Below are 6,000 nucleotides of genomic sequence, written 5' to 3' on the forward strand. Positions count from 1 at the left end.
ATGATCACACAGGTGAGAAATGGTGGGATGTAAAATAAGGAGATGAAGTGAAGAATAATGGACGCTGTCAGGTTCAAGGCTAGAGAGAGGTGAGGAGAGGCAAAGACCTGTTGAAGCAGCACATCCACTGTTCAAATACATGCCACACATGATCAAAACAACACACAATCCCAGACTCTCGATTTAGCGTTTTCATTCTGCACGCTAGCTTTTAATAGTTTACTTAATGTCATTCATTAGTGTTGTGTTTTAATAAAGTCATAAACAATATTCGTACCCTGCATAGACCAACCTGCTACATCTGACGTCGAAATGAATCAGATAACAGGAGCAGTCTAATATCTGGGCTTGCCTCAACTGGTTTAAATCCATAAAACATGCATTTAGGCATAAACTGCACTTCACAGAAGAATTTAAGAGCTGATCACACAGGGTGTCGGGGTTTACAGCCTCATGCAACATATTGCTTGGTTGCTGAAATACATGTTTAAGTGTTTGCATTATAAAAACCTGTTCTGAATGTAAATCTTGCATGTTACCACCAAACTGTAACTAAAGAAGAACCCAACTTTGGAAACCCTAACCGAGAATTGAAAATGGAAATGGAAAGCTAAGTAGAAACTATAATATCAGTACTATAATAACTCTGATGTTGAATCAGATTCAGAAAATGTTATTGTTTTAATACTATCTATCTTTAGTACTATCTGTCATGCAGCTGTTGAAATTTAGCTCGTTGATAGATATTTGCTGATAATGGATCAGAATCCTGATTAAGTTCCACATACTTCTAATTTATAGTAAACGTTGACTTTTCTTGGTACTTTTGCAGATTAGTGTGAAGTACATAACATCCATCTTCAGGAGCCAATGTAAAAAACTGTGGTTAAGTCAGCATACAGGCAGGTTTTTCTGTATCGTATATCATTGCTTTATTTCTGCAGTGTATGTCTTCTTCACACTCTTCTGTCATATTGTTGAGTGCGCTGACCTTTTCGCATGTTTGCCTGTGCGTGTGTGTTTGTTAGCAAGTGAATGTAAGAAGGAGAAAGGAGATTATTCCAAACAAATCCCTTAAACATGTGCAAAATGCATCTGGCCCGCTGCAGGGACAAAAAGCCAAAAAAACCAAAATCTGTTTATTGTTTTCAGAAGGAGTCAAAATTCACACGTCGACTGCTGTAGCTGAGCTTTCCCAGATTCAGAGAAGAGGGAGAACCAGAGGGAGAGGTACAGAGACAGGGTCCCACTCATGGTGTGTGTGTGTGTGTGTTCAGGGGCAGTAGCCTCTGCTTAGACAGTGATTGTGAGAATCTGTGGAGGTGTCACTTCGCACCTCTGTGGCCTGGCCTGGGCTTATAAAGCACTGGAGCAGAGCTGAGGAGCACTTAAAGCTTTCCAGTCTCTCCGGTCACACTGTTGAGACCCTTTAACACAACATGGATACCTCCTCAGTTCCTCACCTTGACTACAGTCTGCAGTACCAGTGGTTCTCCGACTCGGACCTCTCCAGCATCTCCTCCCCAGAGACACTTTCTCCTGTCCACTCCATGGACTCCAGCCTCTCTCCTAGCTACCAGCAGCTTCCACAGTGTACTCCCATGGGAGCCAAGACCGGTTATTCCCAAAGCGTCAAGTCCTCACCGTGCTCCTTGTCCGGACGTGGGCGTAGGACTGGGAGGCCCACTAGGATCCGGAGCAAGCAGAGGGAGAGCGCCAGCGAAAAGGAGAAATTAAGGATGAGGGATCTGACTAAGGCTCTACATCACCTCAGGTCCTACCTTCCACCTTCAGTGGCACCTGCCGGACAAACTCTGACGAAGATAGAAACCCTCCGACTCACCATCCGCTACATCTCCTACCTCTCATCCCAGCTGGGCCTCAGCGAAGAGGTGCTGTTTCAGAGGAGGGAACGAGCAGACACCTCAGTCAGTGACACGTCATCCACTGACATCCTCAGCTACTTCCAGAGTGCTTCCACAGGAGGACAAGTGACTCAGATGCAGAGCCAGAATCTGATCCAGAGCAGCCTGTACCCAACACCATGTTATAGCCAGAATACTGTTCTGCATTCTGGGAATTGTAGTATTGGAGTGGATCAGCACCACAGACCATACAATGAAGCTCCCCAGAGAGATATGAGCATGGACGGTATCCTACAGTCGCCTCCAGTGCCACAGCCTTCCTGTCAGGTTTGTGAATATTAAATCAGTCACATAATTCAGAATTCACTGTTTGTACAATAATTTTTTTGCATGTTTCTAATACTAATATATATTCCACTTTCTTCAAAACAGATGTGTGGCAAAGACTTCTGCACCCCGCTGGTTCCAAGGGAGTATTGGGGTTGAACGCTCCAATCTCTGTGTGATCGTCAGCAGAAAAAGACAAAAACTTTACTGTGTTTACTGCCTCACTGTGAATCAAGTTATTTATTTGAAATAATCATTCTAATTCTATCTTTTATTTATTTTCTCCTCTGAAAAATTCCATGTAAATATTGATATGACTAACAGTTATTTTTCTATTTCTCTATACCACTATTTATAATAAACCATTTAAATATAAAATATCTTGTCCGGATTCGAAGCTTCTCTCGCACGATACACCAGTCAGTTTTTTTCATTTACATTTCATGTGCATGGATGAGGTGTGCACATGTGAAAAAGGAAAGACTGCGATAACACACAGCTAAATAAAATATAAGTGAGCACACTTTTGAATGCACTTTTGACTATAAAAAAAACCCAAACATGTATGTTTTTGGTTATATTTTGTGTCCATTCTTGTATAATTTAGTATTGAGAAACTATATTAAACAAGTAAAGCAGCATGGAGCTCTGGGGATTTACCAGAGGGCGCCCTCTGCTGGTAACAAATACCGAGGAGAAGAACCCATCTCCCACACTCATGTGTAGCTGTGATACTTTGAAAGGAACACCTCCACGAATGTGAATTCAAAATAAAACAACAATCTACTGGGAATAAATGAGGGAAATATCGACAAACTACTCAACCAGTTTATCTTAATTAAATGTGAGGCTGCATCAGTTTGAGTTCTCTCCTACAATTCAAAATAAATATGAATCATTGGATTATCAATAAATATGATTAGCATAAAAAATACTATAATGGTAAATATTACCTGTGTTAGTATATATATATATATATATATATATACATATATATATTAATATATTATATATATATTATTATATTATATTCAATAAAATATATAATGCTTTACAGAGCTTAAAAAATAATTTTAGATGGGAATTTCACATATTATATTATATTATATTATATTATATTATATTATATTATATTATAGCACTGGTTGACCTTACATTCATTTGGGTTCAGGATTTGTTTGTTTCATTTCAGTTTTGTTTTGTTTTTTAATATTTAACAAGTTTTTATTATGGTTATGGTTAAGTTTTTATTACTTAAAATGTTATCTGTAGGCTTTTTAGGTATTATAACATAGTAGATATTTGCCACTAGCAAATATAACTCATATATAGCATTATAGAAACATAGAAAGTCATATACATGGCAGGTACTCCAGCTTCCCCCCATAGTCTAAAAACATGCATGTTAGGTTGATGTGTCATGGCTGTCTGTCTGCGTTGCCCCTGTGACAGACTGGCAACCTGCCCAGGTTTACCCTAAGCCACCTGGGAAGGCTCCAGCTGGCTGCAAAAATTAATTTAACTTATATTTTTATAGGGATAAGTATGTTACGTGAACTGTGCCGCATTGAATGGCATTTATAGCCTTAACTAGTTTGCAAACACATACAGAAAAATATCAATAACATAGAAATAGTATAACAAAGAAAACGATTTCCATAACAGCCCCTCACATCTTCCAGTAGATGACAATCCATAAATAATCATTACTTTTCATATGGATTCATTTCTCTTTTATTATTTTAGCCGTCATCTTCAAATCGAATCATGTTATCTTCATATCTTATTTACTTTTGCTCTTGTATCACTCTGTCATCATTTTTTAGGTTATGAACACCAGACTGTAGTGGTGTAAGTTTGAATTGTGCTGTTTTGATTTAATTTTTTTAAACTTGTGTTTTGCTTTAATTTCCCCGCACAACGTCTGTGTGTACAAAAGTTCTTTCTATATGAAACTGCCTGGCCTTATATTTGAATAACAGTCGTTTTTGTTTATTTCACATAAATGAGAAAAATAAAAATTTCATTTGAATATTACAAGTTCAGTCATCTTACTTTAGTGCAAACACACACATATACCTCAGAAACTAGCCTTTCCAGAAGCCTCTTAAAAATGTCTCTGTTGGGGGGCTAAAGTACTTGAAAAATCTCCACAACATGTCAGAGATCAGTCTCTGTGACTGGTTATCTAGTTTTCTTTTGGTGTATCTTTGTTAATGGGGCACTGCAAACACAGAGAAGTTCCTGGCACCACTGAGTCTAGACTAGGATCCCTCCCTGCTCTTTCCCTTTTCTTTCACCTCATGCCCTAATTACCTGCTAAGCCCACTGAGAGCACTTTAATATTCATAGAGAATAGTGGATCTGCATATCAGGCTGAAGAATTAGGCCCCAGTGTTTCATTTGCCACCTACATGTGCTTCATTTGATATGCGAGCAGTAAGCCTAACACAAAGCTTAATATTCTCACTGAGGTCTTTCATCGTGGTAGAGTTAATAAACTCTGGGCTAAAAGGGTTTGGGATGAAAGGGTTAGCACCGCTGTGCTGATTATTCACTCATTACAAGTGAGTAAACAACATCAGAGCTAATGTGGATTAAGAGAAGGAAGATCCTCTTTATCACCGGCCTGGGAGGGAAGAAGACAGTTGACAGCCGGGGAAAATCTGCAGAAGTTCAAAATGAAAAAGAAATTAATGAATAAAATGTGAATACAGAGTTCACTGGCCCTGGACTTGAAATATATATATATATATATATCTTTATAAATAGCACATTTGTGTGCTTGTGCTAAAAAAGTAATTTGTATGTAACAAGAGCACTGGACCAGCTGGTAGTTCATTCAATATGTAACAGAAACACATGAATGAATAATAAAACATATATAAATCCAAACATATGTAAATGCAACGTTTCTCCCACTGAAAATGCTACGTCCACATGAACAGAATCAACTTTTGGAGATTTACTAGATTTATTAGAGATTTACTTAACTGGATGATTGAGCATGCATCAAGACATAAATGCAATGTTGTTTTTAACGGTGACTCGTGGCACAGGGTCAAAGGTCATTGTCTTTTCTTCAATAACAAATAAAAATTCATGAGGACTTAGAGAAAAAAAGGTCAGCCCCAATCAACAGAAATTTAAAATGCTTTATGTAACGTGCTGTAATGAAATTACAGTGTTCTGAGGGTGAACTGCAAAGAGTACATCTAAAATTTAAGGTTGCAACTGTGCCAACATTATCTTCACATGTGCATTTGCCGGTATGTATGTGTTTTTACAGACTCTGTATGCAATTTTACTTGTGCCAACCTGTAGTGCTTCATTATGAACGTTGTCCTGAAGTGTTTTTGTCTTGTCTTTGTTATTTGATTACTGAGTCACTGATTTCATCACCACCACGGCCGCCACATAGATTTTGTTTCAATGGAACTTTTCAAAATTTCAATGAAATCTTCTACACGAAATCCCAATTATTGTGCTATATTCCACAACAATAAGGACAGGATGGGATTCATAACACAAAACTACAAACTGAAATTTAAAGATCATTGTTTTATCATGTTAATAACTGAACTGAACTGAACTGAACTGAACAGAACGGTCTGTCAGCATAATTTTGTCACTAATTTATTATGCACCTGTCTGTACTTATTGTGTTGGTGAATGAGGAAAAATATTATCCAGAGAAATCATAAATATATAACAGTGGTCACAAAATAGAATGAACCAGTTGTTACAGCGTCACAGAATTTTCACCTCTCCCGGACTTATTCCTTCTTCCAGCTGTGGACTTTAATGT

General features: G+C 37.9%; 1 protein-coding gene across 1 annotated transcript; it reads left to right on the top strand.

Moving 5' to 3' along the window:
* Positions 1-1,439: 1,439 nt before the first annotated feature.
* LOC118453712 (uncharacterized) lies at positions 1,440-2,351 on the top strand. The gene is made up of 2 exons (XM_087843915.1): positions 1,440-2,192; positions 2,298-2,351. Exons 1-2 carry the CDS (start codon positions 1,440-1,442, stop codon positions 2,349-2,351), a joined length of 807 nt encoding a protein of 268 aa, XP_087700041.1.
* The last annotated feature ends 3,649 nt before the right edge of the window (positions 2,352-6,000 follow it).

Source organism: Neolamprologus brichardi, chromosome 1, assembly GCF_056152115.1.
Source record: "Neolamprologus brichardi isolate AB-2024 chromosome 1, ASM5615211v1, whole genome shotgun sequence".
NCBI classification, from domain to species: domain Eukaryota; kingdom Metazoa; phylum Chordata; class Actinopteri; order Cichliformes; family Cichlidae; genus Neolamprologus; species Neolamprologus brichardi.

Coding starts and splice junctions, on each gene's coding strand:
- LOC118453712 (XM_087843915.1), top strand. CDS start 1,440: ATGGATACCTCCTCAGTTCCTCACCTTGACTACAGTCTGCAGTACCAG. Junction 2,193..2,297: donor TGCCACAGCCTTCCTGTCAG/GTTTGTGAATAT, acceptor TCTTCAAAACAG/ATGTGTGGCAAAGACTTCTG.